Below are 17,639 nucleotides of genomic sequence, written 5' to 3'. Positions count from 1 at the left end.
ACACACACATGCATCATCACACACACACACATACACACACACATACATACACACACACACACACACACACACACACACACACACAGAATGAGAATGAGAATTTGAAATCTCTCCAGTAGCATAATTCAGGAATATAGCCCTAGTTTCTCAGTGAACTTCATGAGTGAACTAAATAGCACGTAATTTTGAGACAGTCTCAGTACGTAGCATAGACTGACCTGTAACTCACTCTGTAGACCAGGCTTGCTTTGAGCTTGCAATCCTCCTGCATTGGCCTCCAGAATCTAAATAGCACTTTTTATCTTCTAGCAATGAAACTGTTGAGAAGAAGCAGCAGCCCGTGGAAGGTGACAAGCACCAGGTGAGAGACAGGTCCATCTCTTCCTCTTCTCACACCGTTTTCCTCCACACAGGATTTAGGTTGAAGGACACTGCGTAGCATTGCTGAGGGTTTCTTCTCATGCTCTTTTCTCTGGATTGGATCTTTGGAGTTGGTGTTGATCTTCTGTTGTTGATGTTCAGATCACTCAACAGAAGAGTCATGTCATTTATTTTCCAGATTTGGACTCGTACTGATTCTGGGCAGTGGGAATGACACATTTGGTATCACATAACACTTGTGTGCCATCTTCATAAGCTGCTCCTCTTGAGTGTCTGGTTTTCCTGTCTCCTTTCTTTTGGGATTCAGGGATCATTTCTTCCTCTTTTCTCTTGGGAAGAAGGGTTGGTTCTTTGTGCCTCCCCGCGCCCCCCCTCATCCCTGCTTTCAGGCTGGCTGGCTTTATAAAGACTCTGCTGTTTTGAATTTTCAGGAGCACTGTCTCTCGGACATGGTTGCCCAGCTCCGGACGCTGAAGGGTGCAATAAGGTTGGCCGTCCTTTCAGGGACACTCCTTTCCTGACAGCCACCATAGCACCCATATATCTCTCCCACCCCTCCTTGCCTCTCTGCATGATTTCCCTCTTGACCCTATTTCCCAGAGATCTGCTAGTCGCATGTTAGATTCACTTCCTTCCCCAGTCGGGCAGGTCAGACTAGTGAGGAGAGAGGCAGTTAACTACTAACGCTTCTTCACGTACCCTGCTCAAACTGAGGCTTACGAGCAACCATGTTTCATATCCTATGTCTATACTGAGATTGGGATTTCCAGGACTGCCCTGTCCTCATTCAGTTTGCCTTCCCTTTATTCTTTGACCCTAATTATTCGTATTTTCTTTATCTGCTGGCTCCTACCAGATCCCAGGTGCATGTCTCTGTTGTGTGCACTGTGAACATGTGGTAGCCTCTGGCATGTGTCTCTCCTAAACCAGCAGATACTTGCTGCAATGCTTTTCCTTTCCACCCATATTTTCAACACAGAGCTCGAAAGGATGAAAGCCCAGCCTTCACCTGTGTCGCAAGAGCACAGTAGACCGCGACTGGGGCCTGGGTTTGTGTTGTGGGTGGGCTAGGTCAAGTAACCAATACAAGAGTTGGGAGCAGTCTGGTGGTGTCTAGCTGATAAGGTTAGTGACTGACTGTGTTTGGGTTCAGTGTTCCAGTGTACATTACGGTGCACTGTTTGTTCTGTTTAGGAAACAGTTTATTTTTATTTGGCCAAGCATTCTTTCCTAGCATCAGAAGAATTGACACAGCTTTTGGTATTTTGTTCAAACTTGGGATTTTTATGAACTATTTCTTTTTTGCTAGGTCCTCAGCAATCCACTAAAGACTCCCACTACACAAGAGATGGGTAAACTAACTGACAAGACGATGGGCTGTGAGCAAATCAATAGCCCCAGGCTGCTTTCATCTGGTGGGGAAGAAAACAGATCACCTCTTCAACTTAAGTCTCCGGATTCCAGTGTTTTCCAGTTTTCCAGGTACCTAACACCATCATTTGTTTTCAATAATACGCCTCAGAATCTGTTTTCCTGTAGATTAACTTGATATATCATATACACTATCTATTATATATAATATATACGTAATGTATGTGTGTGCATGTATTGGCTGACCTCACACTCACAAAGAGATCCACCTCCCTCTGCCTTCTTAGTGCTAACATTAAAATTGTATACCACCATGCCAGGTAAGTTGTTTTTCTTAACACATGAACTTCACTCATGAAAATATAGTTTGGGACTGATAGAACTGTGTCTTGCATACACCCACTAGTTTTTCCTTCTTAGAAGTGATCACTGTCTTGTGTTATCTACTGAAGTCTTCATATTAACTCTTTAAAAAGTATAAAGTGCTATATAGAATGTGTATACATATATGAAAGTATATTTATATATATATGAAAAGTATAAGGTAATGCTATATAGAAAATTGTCTCTATACTTAAATTTAGGAATGTTAAAGTTTACAGAGGATTCACAGTCCTATGATATGCTGGCCCTGTGTAAAATTAACTAGTGTCTCTAATGATCATATATTGTTTCCTACAAAAAACCCATCACTGAAAGTTTGTTCTTGTATAACGTGGTGGTACAAGTCTTTAATCCCAGCACCCAGGAGGCAGAGGCTCCTGTGTGTTTGTGACCAGCCTTGTCTACATAGTGAATTCCCCGCCAGCCAGGTTTACACAGTGAGATCCTGTCTGGAAAACAGTTTGTTCTCTGGCTTTACTCACTTCATTTTCTACTGTCTCATCAATGCTGTTAGTCCATAGAATAGGAAGAAGGGTAACTATGTATTTCTTAGGTGTTAGGCATCTCTGAGATACCAAAAGATACAAGAGCACCCACATCGCCACTAGAAATGAAGACAGTACTCCTAATTGGCACACCTTTCAGTTCTCTTCTTCACTGTCTTCGTTCTTGTAGGGCAAGCAGTGAATTGCTCTCAAATAGTAGAAATGTCTACAGTCATCATTCGTGTCTTTCTTACATAATAGTCATGGATTTCTCGTGCCCTTTTCTTAACACATCATAAGACAGAGGCCATAGTATTTCATAAGGTCAGTTAACCTCTTCCCCGAGTCATACAGGTTCTTTGCCTGTTTGTTTCTTCTTAGGTAAGTCTTTTGGCCTTATAAACAAAGACTTGTACAGGTTTGCGAGTGCCCTGTACTGTGACTGTTCCACAGTGAATCTGTGTAGCTAATACAGGAACCTTTAGATCCCCTGAACAGCAGATGGCTTCAAGAGAAAGTAAACTTTTAGGAGTAAAACTACTGAAAGAAGTAAATGGCAATCTATATGACAGCATTGGAACACTGCCTTGCTTGGAATGTGATCAATACTCAGTAAGCAGTGATTAAATCCAAGTCGGATTGAAAGAGCAATTTAGAAAGTTGAATTTTGTAGCAAGGGGGTAAGAAACTATAGTCCACCCTGGTCTCTGTAGTTTGATCCTAACTCTGCCCTATTTCTGTCAGTAGTTTTTCCTCATCCATTGCAGGTTTGAAGGGGTGCACAGTAAATAAGTTTGTTTCTGAAGGACATTATGACTTCTCTTTTGTGGTCATCTGGCTACTTTTATGCCATTGTTTTCACATCCTTACACTTAAATGATCACTTTTCTTTTTCTGACTACATTTGTTTGGCAACTGTAGTGGTTCAAGGCTACTGCAGGGGGCTTACAAATGTTATTTGGGCTATTAGAATATATATTTTGTGAGTGCAGTACCACACTACATCCATTGGGGGGCATACCTCATCAGCTTTTGTTGGAGATTTTGTATGGGTCTTTGTGGAATACAAGGTTAAGACTGTAGAGGGCAAGTAAAGTGCTTTGAAAATTTTTGTATAATTCTGATTTGTTGAGAGTAAAACTTTTTCAAGAGCTAAATGATCCCGATGCTGCTAATAACATATCTATGTAAGATTAGCAAATAATAATAATTACATTATTTAAGGCTGCACATATAGGAGCATTCAAGTTGGTTGTGGCACAGTAGCATTTCTAGCTACTTAGGAGACTAAGACCAGAAGACCAGCAGAGTCGAGGGGTTGGAGACCAGCCTGGATAACATACCAAAATGCTGTTTCAATTTTTTTTTATTATTAGCAGGTTTTTCATTTGGAAATGGGAAATGTGGATGCTCACAGGTTTAATAAAATAGAGAGAGTTTCTGATGAAAGAGTATTAATGAAGTAATAAGTTTAACCAAGAGTTACAAAAGCATTCCTTCATTATCAGAAACCTAAAATATAATAAGAGTCTTTGAGTTTTGTAGTCTTGCCCATTAACTATGCAAAATAAAGCCTAGTTTGTTCAGGAAACATTTAAGAAGTCATTCTGGGATAGGATAGAAGGGTCCTCCATGAAAGTCATTGGGAATGACTTTATGAGTCCTCCACATCTAACAAGGGGAGATTGGAATTACAATACAATGAAGAATAGATTCAGCTAGAATGTAAGCTGTTAGTCATAGCCTTTTATGGGAAAACAGCTTGTTTCTAAAAAGAAAGTAATTTACTTCTGTTCATTCATTCTACATAAATTTGAGTGTTCTGTGAAAGATAGTCTTTTACAGTAATAAGGGATCCAAGATGATGGAATAATCAGTGTTGTATGTAAATATCTCCAGTGCATACAAATTTCCTTACAAATGGTACAAACTAAGGTCTAAAATAGCCAAAAGTGTTATCAGCAAAGGAAAGAATTAGTGATTGTAGTTTATTTATATATTTTGAATAAATTATGCCAAAAGCTGATGAGTTTGTAGTTTAAAAGAATTTCTTAAAAGATGCTTCTGTTGCCTAGGAAAACTGGTTTCACCTGGGAGGAGCAAGCCTCTGACTGCTTCATTTACCCCAGTTTTATATTGTAGAAGGTATATTATAGATAAACCCAAAAGGACTGGGGGTCTCTTTTCCCATCCAGCTTTATCTTCCCCAACTTGTAGGGTGGAGGCACTCACAAATATAGGATAGAATATTTTCTTTAATTTTGCCAAACAAATAGACTAGATATTGTAACTGTAACTCTTGCTTGTTAACTTTTCTATTTTATGTAATTTTACTATGTTAAAGTTAAAACCTTCTCCCAGGCGGCGGTAGTGCACGCCTTTAATCCCAGCACTCAGGAGTCAGAGGCAGGCGGATCTCTGTGAGTTCAAGGACAGCCTGGTCTACAGAGCGAGATCCAGGACAGATACCAAAACTACATGGAGAAACCCTGTCTCGAAAAAACAAACAAACAAAAACCAGTTAAAACCTTCCTTTTTGATTAGACAGAAAAGGGGAAGTGCTGTAGGATATCATTCTGTGTGTTGCAAATATGTGTTGCTCTGATTGGTTGATAAATAAAACACTGATTGGCCAGTAGCCAAACAGAAAGTATAGACAGGGCAAGCTGATGAGGAGAATTCTGGGAAGAGGAAGGGCTGAGTCAGGAGTCGCCAGCCAGACATAGAGGAAGCAAGATGACAAGGCAGAACTGAGAAAAGGTACCAAGCCACATGGCTAACTTTAGATAAGAATTATGGGTTAATTTAAGTGTAAGAGCTAGTCAGTAATAAGCCTGAGCTAACGGTTGAGCAGTTATAATTAATATAAGCCGCTGAATGATTATCTTATAAGCAGCTGAGGGACTGTGGAGCCAGGCAGGGCTGGAGAAACCTTCCTACTACAAATATATTCAAAGACCTAAAGGAAACTATGGATAAAGCATTTAGGCAGGAATAGAGACAGTGTTTCATCAAGTACAAGATAGCAATAAAAGAACAGAGACTATTTTTAAAATAACCACATGGAAATTCTGTATGTAAAAAGTACAAGAACAGGCATGAAAATTACTCTAAAACGACTCAACAACATACATTAAGAGTAAGAAGAATACAAATTATGAAAATTGAAAAGTTCAATTGTATATTATTCAATCAGAAGAACATAGACAAAAGTGAAAATGGAGAAAGCTTCAGAGAAACATAAACTAACTATCCATAATATCACATGAAGAAGAGACATAGATAAAGGTATTTTAAAATAATGGCTGAAAACTTTCCAGATTAGATGAATGGCATTAGCCTGGACATATAAGTGCAATAAACTCAAAATAATATATGTGTCTAGTCACATAATAAAGAAAATACTAAAAGCCAGAGGCAGAGGGAAAAATCTCTAAAGCAGAGAGTAAAAGTGAATGGCCTTGTGCTAGCAGGTCTCATTAAGATTAATAGTTTCCCATAAAAATCCATGGAAATCAGAAGGTACTAGGATGTTACTGTGACTTGGATATGGTTTGGCCCCAGCAAAATTTGGGTTGACATTTAATTGCCAGTGTCCCAGTATTCATCAGACCATTAAGAGGTGTTAGCATTCTGAAGATTTCTCTCTTCTGCGTGCTCTTCTGCTTTCTTCCATAAGTCAGGCTGCAGTGAGACTTTCTTCAGAAGCCAACTAAATCAGCCACCTGATTTTGACAACATCCAGAGCTATGAATCAAAATAATTATAAGTTACCTAGTCTTGGGTATTCTGTTATAACAATATGAAACAGACTAAACAAAAAGGAAGTATTTAAAATACGAGAAAAAAGCCGGGCGGTGGTGGTGCACGCCTTTAATCCCAGTACTCGGGAAGCAGAGGCAGGCGGATCTCTGTGAGTTCGAGGCCAGCCTGGACTACAGAGTGAGTTCCAGGAAAGGCGCAAAGCTACATAGAGAAACCCTGTCTTGAAAAACCAATCAATCAATCAATCAATCAATCAATCAATAATAAAATACTAGAAAAAAGACTGTCAACCAAAAAATTAATTCCAATAAAATTATCTTTAAGAGGTTAAATGTGATAAATTATTCTTTGGTGTATAAATTTATACATCAAAGCTATAGGAATGTACTGCTAGCAGACTTGCCGTATAAGAAATACTAAAGGATGTTTAGCAGGGGAAGGGCTGTCTTTCAGTAATTTATTATGAAATTAGACGGTAATCTGAATGCTAATAAAGATAATTGTGTAATGAATTATAAAACAATATAATATCACTCTTCAGTCTGTTGACCAATTTAAGGAATAATTACTTAAAACATTTATCTGTTTTTCGAGACAGGCTTTTCTCTGTGTAGCCCTGGCTATCCTGGAACTCACATTGGATTTCCTTTAAAAGTCTAGATATACAAGCTACAGGAGACACTTTAGATTCAAATCTACAACTGAATCAAAAGTAAAGGACAGAAAATGGCATTCCATATAAACAGCAACTAGCTAGCAAGTATTTCTAACACTAGATAAAATATGTTTTAATGCCAAATGTGGTGTTCTTATACCTATAGTCCTAGCACTTAGGAGGATGAGGCAGGAGAATCACTGTCACTTTGAGGTCAACCTGGGCTACAAAGCAAGACAGTCTAAAGTTATGTGCATTAAAACAAAAATATTCTAGATATAAAAAGAGACATTTCATAATGAAAAAGTCCACTGGGAAGGCATAGTAAGAAAAGCACTAAGGGCCGGGCAGTGGTGGTGCACGCCTTTAATCCCAGCACTCGGGAGGCACAGGCACGCGGATCTCTGTGAGTTCGAGGCCAGCCTGGGCTACAAAAGTGAGTTCCAAGAAAGGAGCAAAGCTGCATAGAGAAACCCTGTGTTGAAAAAGGAAAAAAAAATCATTAAGCCTAATCAAACAGAAGGAAAAAAATGACTAAAGTGGAAATGAAATGGAGCAAAACAATAGAGAAAGATCAACAAGACCAAAATTTATGTTTTTAAAAGAACCACAAAATTTAAGAAAAAAGCAAAGCAATTATATTTATGATAACTTCAAAAGGATTTAGAATAAATTTAACAGACTTGGTACAAATTATCTGTACACTAGAAAAGAAACAAAAATAATCAAAATATTGTTGGATTAAAGGCAACCTAAATGAATAGAAAGACATCTGTTTGTTACTTAAAAAAAAAATTGCAGTAGTCTCAAACTGGTCTACAGATTCAGTATAATCTCTTCCAGAACAGCAGATGTCTCTGTTGCAGTAATCAACAGTGTCATCCTAAAATTCACATGGAAATGCTAGAAACAGAATCAGTCCAACAATCTTGAAAGAGAAGGAAGTTGGAGTCTCACTCACCTTTAATAATCCACAGTAGTCAAGACAGTGTGGTAATGGTAAAAGATTAGACACACACATCAATGGAAAAGAAAATAAAAACATACCCTTACATTTATGCTTGATAGATTGGAATGCAACAAAATGAAGGTGAATCCCTACCCTGTACTATACACATTTAACTCAAAATGGCTTTCAGATCTAAGTGTAACAGCTAAGTGTAAAACCTTTAAAATAAAGAAGGAGTAAGATTTTATAACCCTGAAGTAGACTATAGTTTCTTGGATATAACACCAAAACGAGAAGGAATGATGAGAAATAGTTCAGTTGATAGGTGTAAAAATTAAAAGATTTAGCCGGGCGGTGGTGGCGCACGCCTTTAATCCCAGCACTCGGGAGGCAGAGGCAGGCGGATCTCTGTGAGTTCGAGGCCAGCCTGGGCTACAGAGTAAGTTCCAGGACAGGCGCAAAGCTACACAGAGAAACCCTGTCTCGAAAAAAGAAAAAATTAAAAGATTTGAGAAGCTGCAGAGGTGGCTCAGTGATTAAGAGCATTTGCTGTTCTTCCAAAGAACCCAAGTTCAGGTCCTGGCACCCACAACCACCTACAACTCCAGTTCCTGTAGATCTGAAACCCTCTTGTGGCCTTTCCAGGTACTAGGCACACACACAGTGCATGTACATACACAGATGCAGGCAAATAATCATACATGAGTAAAAATAAGTAATAGATCTTTAAAAATAAAATGAGCCAGACAATGGTGGTGCACACCTTTAATCCCAGCACTTGGAAGGCAGAAGCAGGTGGATCTCTATGAGTTCGAGGCCAGCCTGCTCTACAAAGTGATTTCTAGGGCAGCCAAGGCTGTTGTTACACAAAGAAACACTGTCTCAAAAACAAACAAACAAGCAAAAGAGCTGCAAAGAACCTTGACAATAAGGTAATGAGAGACTGAGGCAGAATTGGAATTTCAAGGCTAGCTTGAGTTGTAGTGAAACCCTGTCTCCAAAAATAATAGCAGCAGCAACAACAACCAGGAAAGTAAAAGCAACTCCCCATAGAATTGAGAAAAAGCACTTTCAAAAAATTGTATGTGATGAAGAGTTGGAACCTATTACAACTCACTAACAAAACAGCTTAATGGGGCAGCAAAGATCCACAGATGACTAATAAGCAAATGAAAGGAAGCTTAGTATCAGTAACCATCAAGGCTATGCAAATCAAAATCAAAATGAGCTTTTACTGCACTACCATTAAGATGGCTATCTCCAAAAGGTAGATAACACATGTTGGTGATGATGTGGCACAAGCGCAACCCTCATGTATTGATATAAATGCAGAATATTGCAGTTGCTTCAGTGGAAGAGTCTGGAAGTGCCACAGACTGTTCAAATAGTTTATGAGCCAGTAATTCCACTTCAAAATATATATTCTAGAAAAGTGAAAATGTGTCTTCATACAGAAACTATACACATGTTCCTAGCAGCATTGTTTACAGTAGACAGGTAAAAGAAGCTGAAGGTCTCATCAGCTGAGTAGATACTACAAGATATATAATATCCTCTTCATTTTCTCTTCACTGCCTGACAGTCTGTATTATTAGTATATGTCTTTCACTTCCTTAGACTTATTCCAAGGTATTTTAATTTTCTGAGGCTATTGTGAATGGGATTGTTTCCCTGATTTCCTTCTGAATATGTTTGTTGTTTATATATAGAAAGGTTGCTCTTTGTTTCTCTTTCTCTCTGTCTGTGTGTGTGTGTGTGTGTGTGTGTGTGTGTGTGAGAGAGAGAGAGAGAGAGAGAGAGAGAGAGAGAGAGAGAGAGAGAGAGAGAGAAAGAGGGAGAGTGTTAATTTTGTTTCTTGCTACTTTGCTGAATATATTTATCAGATGTAGGAAATTTGTGATTGAACCTTTGTATGTTGAGATACGGACTTTGAATCCCTAAATTCTCTGGGAATTGTATCATGAAGGGATGTTGGGTTTTGTCAATGGTCTTTTTTGTATCTAGTGACATGGTCCTGTTTTCTTTAATTATATGATCCCTGGTAGGTCAGCCAAACTCCAGGGTAGGCCCACTCCTAAGACTAGTCTAGTAACACTAACTGGACTTGGTGGGGGCAAAACACAAAAAGAAGACTCAACATTGGGTAGCTAAGGAGGAGAGGATGGATAGAGTAGATATGGGAGGAGTTGGGGAGGGAATATGATCAAAGTACATTTTATGATAATCTCAAAGAAAAAATAAAATATTTAAAATTAAAAAGTCATACAATGGAATATTGCTCAGCCATATAAAGAACTTGTAATAATAAACTTTTTGTTACTATAATGAAATGCCCTAGACTGTGTAACTCTATGAAAAATCAGATGTATTTAATTTAGTTCTGGAAGCTTTAAATATAAGAAGCACATCAGGAGCTCTGGAGAAGGAAGGCCTTCCTGCTGGCAGAGTGCTGTGGTGGTACAAGGCATCACATGGCAAGAGACAGGGAACAAACATCTGTGTCTGCATCTGTATTCTCTACATTGTCGGTCTCTTTCCCTCTCCACTGTCCTCCTCTTCTCTCTCCCCTGATTTTCTGTTTCTCCTTCTCCTTTTGATGACCCTCATCAGGAATCATTGGGGGTTTTCCCTAATGGCTTTATCTAACCCTAATCACCTCCCAAAGAACCTACCTCTAAGCATACTTGAATTAAGTTTCCATATTTTGTATCTCACAAGGGTGATTAGCTTTTTACATGTCAGTTATTGGGGTGATACTCAACCATTTCAACACTAGAGAGACAGTAATATGCTGATACAACTTGAATAAATGTTGGACACATGCTAAATAAAAGAGACCAGTTATGAAAAGCCAGGCTTGTTATCCCAGCTGCTCCAAAGTCTGACGCAGAGAACTGCTGTTGATGCACATGTGTACTCTAACTGGGTAAATGCACAGCATTTTAAGGAGGTCATCACCAATAAGTACATACGTACTGTACAGGAGCCACGGTTTTGATCCATATTTTTGCCTATTATGGTGTCTTAAACAGAGTCAAAAGCATGAGAATGAATGTTGAAAAACTAAAATATTTTTGTTTCAATATAGTCTTCGGCGTGTTGTTTGTGAAATGCTCAACTCACAGTCAAATAGCGAAAAGTGCTTCAGGAAGCGTTTGGAAGTAGCAGAAGGAAGGTATTGTCAGAAAATGTAAACTACTTAGAAGATAATGTGAAATGTAAAGTAACAACAAATAATGTGACAAAAAGAAAAAATGAGAAGAAAACAATGTCGTTGAATTCCTAGCATATAAAGCCTACAAATTTTGGTAATCTTTACCAAAGGAGTGGATATAGGTCCCATTATGAGGATCGATTCCTAGAGAAAAGAACCAGAGTTTCTGGAGAAATATAGAACAAACAAAAGTTGTATTTTTTTTTTTCTGTGTAGCCCTGGCTGTCCTGAAACTCACTCTGTAGACCAGGCTGGCCTCAAACTCAGAGATCTACCTGCCTCTGCCTCCTGAGTGTCGGGGTTAAAGGCCTGTGTTACCACCACCTGGCATGATAGTCATATTTTTATTTACACTTGCACGAAAGTTTTGTCCATCTGTTTCTACCACAATTAAGTGCTCTCTGTCAAGGAGGTTCCAATTCTGTACTCAAGTAGGGTGTGCACACATACATGTACACACATATTCCATAGATGGTAGTATATGTTATAAAAGAATATTAAAATTGTTATAAGAGGTCCTGGGGAGACAGCTCAGTTGATAAAAAGTGCTTACTACCCAAGCACAGAGACCCAAGTTCCATCCATAGCACCCACATAACAAGCCAGATTCAGCAATGCATGCTTGTAATCCCATCACTGTGGAAACAGACAGAAGAGTCCCTGGGGACCCGTTCTCCAGCTAACCTTGCCCCAGGCCCCAGTGAGAGACCCTTTCTCAAAAAAGCAAGGTAGATAACTCATACGGAACTATCCCTGATGTTAACTGCTGGCCTCCACATACACATGTGCACACACACACACACACACACACACACACACACACACACACAGTGCTACAAACATACGAAGTAGCTCTCAAGCAGGATTTCAGTGTGCAATGTCAGAAAAGAGAAGGTTGTTGTGGTCAAATGGGTCACAATAAGAAATCACCCAGCAATTCAGTTTGTTTAGTGTTTATGAAGGAAGTAATGGAAGATAAAGTTAGGGCCAAATTATATACCCCAGGTCTACTTAGCAACTGCAGGCAGTCGATTATAACCTCTTCCTGATCGGCCCTTAAAAGCAGTTAAGATAATATTACCATCTGCCCTCCAATTGAGAGAATCAGATAAGGCTTCACACACTGCCTAGCAAAGAGATTCCTTGTGTTTTGGCATGAGAAGGCTTGATTGTCCAGTTAACACATTTAAATTTTTATGTTATAGGGAGCAACACATAAAAATTTTAAAAAGGAATTGCATAAGCTGAAGCTGGGCTTTAGGAGATTAACTTAGTGGATGAGCTGGAGGGACAACAGGTCACAGGAAGCCATGGCAACAATCCAGAGGGGTAACGATAGCCTCAGCCAGTATGTTGGTAGTGTAAGTCACCGTGTAGAACCGTAAAAATTGCCGACAGTTTGATGATGTTGACACCAGTAAGAAGCGGGAGAAAAGAAACATGTTCGAAGGAAACAGTCAGTTTTTTACACACCGAGTTAGAGATACCATTGGGACCTCCAGGAAGAAAGGTGTGCTAAGCAGTTCTAAAGTCGGCATTGGGGTTAGGACTTAGGAGAACGTGGATTGGTGTGCCCTCCCATCGGTTGGGGCCAACATGTCTGAAATTGCTAAAAGGAAGCATCATAGTCAAAAGTGGAAATAGTTACGAACAGAGCCCTTAGAGTTGGGCAAATGAAGATCAGGCACATAATACAACTTAATTTACCTTTCATAAAACTTGTTTTGTCTTTGTCTGTCTGTCTGTTTGTCTGTCTGTCTGTTTGTTTGTTTTAGACAGCTTCAGTCTGTAGCCCTCCCTGACAGGCCTGTAGCCCAGGCTGGCTTTCAAGTTGTATCAGTCTTCCTGCCTCGGCTTCCCAAGTGTCGAGATTACAGGCATGCACCAATATGTCCAGCTTTTCTTTCTGTGTAGTATTTTATACAAACTGCTAAAGGATAACACAAGAGCTGTTGAGATGGCAGGCCAGTTTGGGTTCTGAAAAACTCATAGAGCATTATGAGAAGTTAAGATTGAGATGTCTCACAGCTGTTCTCCGAAACCACAGAGATAGGGGCGGCCTTGAGGTCCTCCGAGGGGGCTAATTACATGCCTGATCGTTTCTCGCTAAAAGTTCAACAGCTGATTTTTACCTTGGCATCTCTTGGTCACCTGAAGAGGGCAATTACAAGAATGAAAATGGCATTCCAGTCCTTCTGCCTATTGAAAAATCACTACGGATTTCTCTGGCACCAGCTATTTTGATAGGTTCTTCACCCATTAGTGCTTGTAGCAGCCAAAAAAGGAAGGGGATTTGAGACCATGATCCTGGGTTTCTCTGAAGAACAAAGGGAGCTCCAGTTTGTGCCTGACCCAGTGAAGTTGTTGGTCATAATGGGGAAATGACTTGAACTGACAGGTTTACTTTCTTTGTTTCTAACTAGGGCCTTGTGTTTTAATTAACTTTTACAAGTGAATAATGGGCAACAGCCATAATCCACTGGGCTGGCAAGGAATTGTATGGAGTTCTATTGCAGTATAAAAATGTGTTAAGTCTTTGATACCGGAGGGTTTGTGATACTTTAAAATTAACGAGCTGGCTTTACATTCTACATACAGTGCTAGGCTTTTTTAATAGCCCTTTATTCCATTCTGTGTTAAGAGACTCTGTGTGTGTGTGTGTGTGTGTGTGTGTGTGTGTGTGTGTGCACGCGCGCGTGTGTGCGTGTGTGTACACAGTTTTTGTGTCTTCCTCTATTTGTTTTTAGGAAGCTTCACAGTTAGGCTGGTTTCAAATTCATTTTTAAACCGTGTTACCAAGGCCAGCCTCCTCATGTTTTATTCTCGTGCTGACCCTTAACACCTATCAAGTTGATTTCTCCCTTAGTACCAGTTGCCAGTTTAATCAGTTGTACAAGTGAAGGGCTCGAGGCTTGGGGTGGGGGAGCTGAGTTGTTGGACTACTTTGTTAATTTAACAAAATTCGTTAGACTGGGTAACTTTACAAGAAACCATGTTTGTTCAGCTTACAGGTCCAGAGATTCAAGGGCACAGCATGGCCCTGCTATCATCTTGGCTCTGGTGAAAGCCTTATGGTGGGTGGGATCACAGTGTTAGGGTTGTGTGTGAGAGAAAGCCATTACGTCTTTTATAGTCTCTGATTTTCCTGAGAACTAACTCGGGGTCCCATGAGTGCTGCTTGAATCCCTTCTGAGGAAAACACCCCCCAGTGACCTAACAACCTTCCACAAGGGGGCTTCCTCTTAAAAGTCCCGCATTCCCTGTTAACATTGACATGCTAGAGACAGCTTTCAGCACACTCTCAGGGAAGAAACCATATCACAGCCATGGCAGTAACAGTCCTAACCTGAAAGAATATGTGCCTTGAGGGGGGACTTGGTAGAATAAGAGTATTCTTAACCTGTCCTGTGACAGCTTACAATTCCATTTCTTCTTTTGGCAGTAAGTACAAATTGATGCTCGGTGAGGAGCCTGTGGAGAAACGAAGGAGACTCCAGAGCGAGATGATACCGTCTCCTATAGATTACTCCATGTCCAGTCCTTACAGGAGGGCAGAAGCAGCTGCGGCCTACCCAGAAGGAGACAACAGCCAAGATCAATTCAGTTCTGAGAGAAGTACACCACCATACCTCCTACCAGAATACCCAGAAGCAAACAAGAATATAGAGCAGAACCGGGAAGCTCCAGCACTTGGTCCAGGGGCCCAGGACCACGACCAGGAGTCCCTGCTTCCTGAAGAGCTAGAAGATCAGATGCCAAGATTGGTAGCAGAAGAATCTAACAGAAGTAGCAGCGAGAACATAAACAGAGAAGTGAATAAAGGGCCTTTCGTAGCTGTAGTCGGTGTTGCAAAGGGACTTACAGATTCAGGAGCTCCCATCCAGCTAATCCCTTTTAACAGGGAGGAGTTTGTAGGGAGAAGAAAGGCAGCAGGATCCCGGAATCCTTATTCTTCTGTGGCCCCTGCCCCAGCAGCCGCAGCAGGGAAAGGGAAAGGCTGCCAGGAAAGCGGAGGGCGCAACATGCCAAAGATCAAGAACCAGAAAGAATTGGAGGAATTGAAGAGAACCACGGAAAAACTGGAGCGTGTTTTGGCTGAAAGGAATTTGTTCCAGCAAAAGGTTTGGGCAATGCATTACCACTAGGGATAAGACAAGGCCATTGTAAGCAAGGGACTAAGGCAGTGGTTCTCAGCCTTCTTAATGCTGTGACCCTTTAATACAGTTCCTCATGTTGTGGTGACCTCCAACTATAAAATTATTTTGTTGTTACTTCATAACTACAAATTTGCTATCGTTATGAATCATAATATAAAGACCCGTGTTTTCTAATGGTCTTAGACGACCCCTGTGAAAGGGTCATTTGAAATCCTGATGGCTTTCGACCCACAGGTTGAGAACCGCTGGACTGGGGTGTTGATATGTTGGTGATTTCTTTTGTACTCTGAAGCTTTTAAACAAAATATGTCATTAAACCAGTCTGTGGTTTAAACTATGTCCTAGATTGTGTGGACCCTAATGGGCTTTCCCTCTGTATTTTAGGTTTGACAAGAGATTTGCATAAGTATAATAATGCATTACAAATAATGGGACCACAGGGTAGATTTTGTAGGAACGGTTTGGGATACTCTAGCTTTTCGTGTATGGGTCACTGACTTTCTCTTTCTTGGACTGCAGGTAGAGGAGCTGGAACAGGAGAAGAATCACTGGCAATCTGAGTTTAAGAAAGTTCAACATGAATTGGTGACCTATAGCACCCAGGAGACAGAAGGCTTATACTGGAGCAAGAAGCATATGGGTTATCGCCAAGCTGAATTCCAGGTTCTGAAAGCCGAACTAGAAAGAACCAAAGAAGAGAAGCAAGAACTAAAAGAGAAACTGAAAGAGACAGAGACACACCTGGAAGTACTGCAGAAGGCCCAGGTCTCCTGCCGGAAGCCAGAGGGAGATGACCTAGAAAGGTTAATGACTAGGGTTTAGTTATCAGCTTGTGAGTACTAATGGGAAGTTTCTGATAAGGCCCCACCCCCACCCCCCTCCTGCCAGTTACTGGTCATAGACAAGGGAGAAAGTCTTAATTCATTGACCACCACGGATTGAGTAATTATTTCTTAGAAAGCCGCAGCCAATCTCCCTGTGTTTGATGGCATGGTGCTTTCTGTCTTCTTTCTACCTAACGGAGACATAATCATTAAGAAATATAGGCCCATTTTGAAGGGACTTCATTTTATTCTGTTGGCTAATGACTTCATGTCATCTCTTCTCCTGCCCCCTCACTCCATCATACAGGGCTTTGGCAAAGCTTACGCGGCTACGTATCCACGTCAGCTATCTCCTTACTTCTGTCCTCCCTCACTTGGAGCTTCGTGAGATCGGGTATGACTCCGAACAAGTGGATGGGATCCTGTACACGGTGCTGGAGGCAAACCACATACTGGATTGAGCACCAGACTATATATCCTCTCCTAGCTTTCTTGTCTCTGTTCTGCCTGTGTGCTGTATGTCCTCCCTTGTCTCTCTCCTCCTTTCTTTCCCTCCCCAGCCTTTGTTTCTTTTTCACCTTTATGCCTTATATCGAGAATCTTTAAATAAGTCCTGGTTCTTAATCAGTGTGCTTCACATTCAGTGTGGGTGAGGAGAAAGAGGCCCGTTAAAGAGCCGTTTAAGAGTCCAGGAAAAGAAAAAGCAATAGTCACCAAGTTAGGTGGCCTGAAAGCTCTAATTTTCATGATCTAGATACTTGGCCTATTTCATGTTCTGGTAATGGTTCGTGTTCATTTAGGATAAATCGGTCAGCAAATGTTGGGTCCAATGTACCTGGTGGGATAAATCAGGCTTTCCAGCCCTGCCAAGGTTGAAACAATCTAGTTGGAAGCACAAGTCACAGCAAGTTAACTAACGATCCAAAGAAGGGTGTAGTGTGTGTGCGTGGTGGAAAGATGACAGAGAAGATGAAGAAGAGCAATGTAAAGGAAGGCAGTGCACCATAAGTGGGACCTAAACGAAGTGTCAAAGAGTGAGCATGACAACACTCTCAATCATGCTTGTTGCTTAACTGGTAGGATTATGGTTGATAGTTTTTCTCCTTCCTATCTTCTTGCCCTTTTCAAATTTTCTATAGCATTCTTGTTATTCTTCTTACATTGGAAAATAAATTGTTTTGAAAGCTAACAAGTAGGCTTGAATTTGGGTGTCAAATGAGACGTTTATGAAAGTATAAAGTCATTTTACACTTGTAATTTATGTTGAGTTTAACATTACCTCTGAGGAGACAGCATAAACAAATGTGCAAAAAAAATCCAGAATGTGAAAAATGTGTTTGGTAAGAGTAATAGGTTCATGTAAAAGGAACCCACCAACCAACTCACCAATTCTCCGTGGCATTTTTATTTTAATAACAGATATGTGAAAATAAATATATAAGGATCAAAATTTT

The 17,639-nt window shown here is 40.3% G+C and overlaps 1 protein-coding gene across 1 annotated transcript in view; it reads left to right on the top strand.

Moving 5' to 3' along the window:
- The window catches only part of Morc4 (MORC family CW-type zinc finger 4), a 55,937-nt gene extending 38,560 nt beyond the window's left edge, over nt 1–17,377 (top strand). The window contains exons 13-17 of the mRNA XM_059251108.1: nt 310–361; nt 1,691–1,863; nt 14,647–15,325; nt 15,881–16,164; nt 16,493–17,377. Of these exons, the coding sequence (XP_059107091.1) occupies nt 310–361; nt 1,691–1,863; nt 14,647–15,325; nt 15,881–16,164; nt 16,493–16,646 (1,342 nt within the window). The 3' untranslated portion in view covers nt 16,647–17,377. The remainder of the gene's footprint in view (nt 1–309; nt 362–1,690; nt 1,864–14,646; nt 15,326–15,880; nt 16,165–16,492) is intronic.
- Nucleotides 17,378–17,639: the final 262 nt, after the last annotated feature.

This window comes from Peromyscus eremicus, chromosome X (assembly GCF_949786415.1).
Source record: "Peromyscus eremicus chromosome X, PerEre_H2_v1, whole genome shotgun sequence".
Taxonomy (NCBI): Eukaryota; Metazoa; Chordata; class Mammalia; order Rodentia; family Cricetidae; genus Peromyscus; species Peromyscus eremicus.
The sequence above is the reverse complement of the archived record's forward strand: the minus strand, read 5'-3'. Positions and strand labels throughout refer to the sequence as shown.